This window comes from Sesamum indicum, unplaced genomic scaffold (assembly GCF_000512975.1).
Source record: "Sesamum indicum cultivar Zhongzhi No. 13 unplaced genomic scaffold, S_indicum_v1.0 C02790, whole genome shotgun sequence".
NCBI lineage: Eukaryota > Viridiplantae > Streptophyta > Magnoliopsida > Lamiales > Pedaliaceae > Sesamum > Sesamum indicum.
Window position 1 is genome coordinate 1 of NW_011630858.1, and position 645 is coordinate 645.

At 43.1% G+C, this 645-nt stretch overlaps 1 protein-coding gene across 1 annotated transcript; it reads left to right on the top strand.

Moving 5' to 3' along the window:
- Nucleotides 1–59: 59 nt before the first annotated feature.
- On the top strand, nucleotides 60–645 carry LOC105155329 (zinc finger CCCH domain-containing protein 25-like; the record flags this gene model as incomplete). Its single annotated transcript, XM_011071201.2, is given in 1 exon segment — nucleotides 60–645. A coding segment is annotated over 1 exon segment (558 nt), but the record flags the coding sequence as incomplete, so codon positions are not given.

The following is a 645-nucleotide window of genomic DNA, read 5'->3' on the forward strand; positions in this document are numbered from 1 at the left end:
ACAGATTAGTATCTCATTTTATTTTCCACTTAATGCTCTGAAATTTGGGTCTGAAGTAGTTATCTGTGTGCAATTATCTTCTGAAAGCTCTTTTATCCTTAATTCAGAGAGCTGCTAATACGGGCTGGGGAGCCGAGGAAGACAGACGTCCAAGGTGGGTGCAGGACAAGTTTGAGGATTCAGTAAGGGATGGAAGGACTGGTCGGTCTAATCATATATCTGAACCTGCTTCTCGGCAAGGTCATAAAAGTAATGACAGAGATTCAAAATATTCTCGTGCAAAGGGCAATGAAACTGCACGAGAAAGTTCTCATGAAGGAGCTGGATCAAATGCAAAGGATCACGACAGAAGAGACGCTAAGAAACAGCCAGAACAGAAGGATCATATATCAAAGCATAAGGAATTCCATGATAGCTCAAGTACCAATAAAAGGTCAAGGGAGAGCTACACTGAACCAAACTCCAGGGAAGAACGTCATCGAGGAAACGAGAAGAGATCAAGAAACTATGACACTGAGCCCTATCGTCGGGAACACAAATACGGCAGGGAAAGGGATAGTAGGTCGGGTCGTGATATGGATGCTTCCAAACATCATCGCAGGAGAGATGACGAGTGAAATAGATACAATGGAGAACATAATCTAC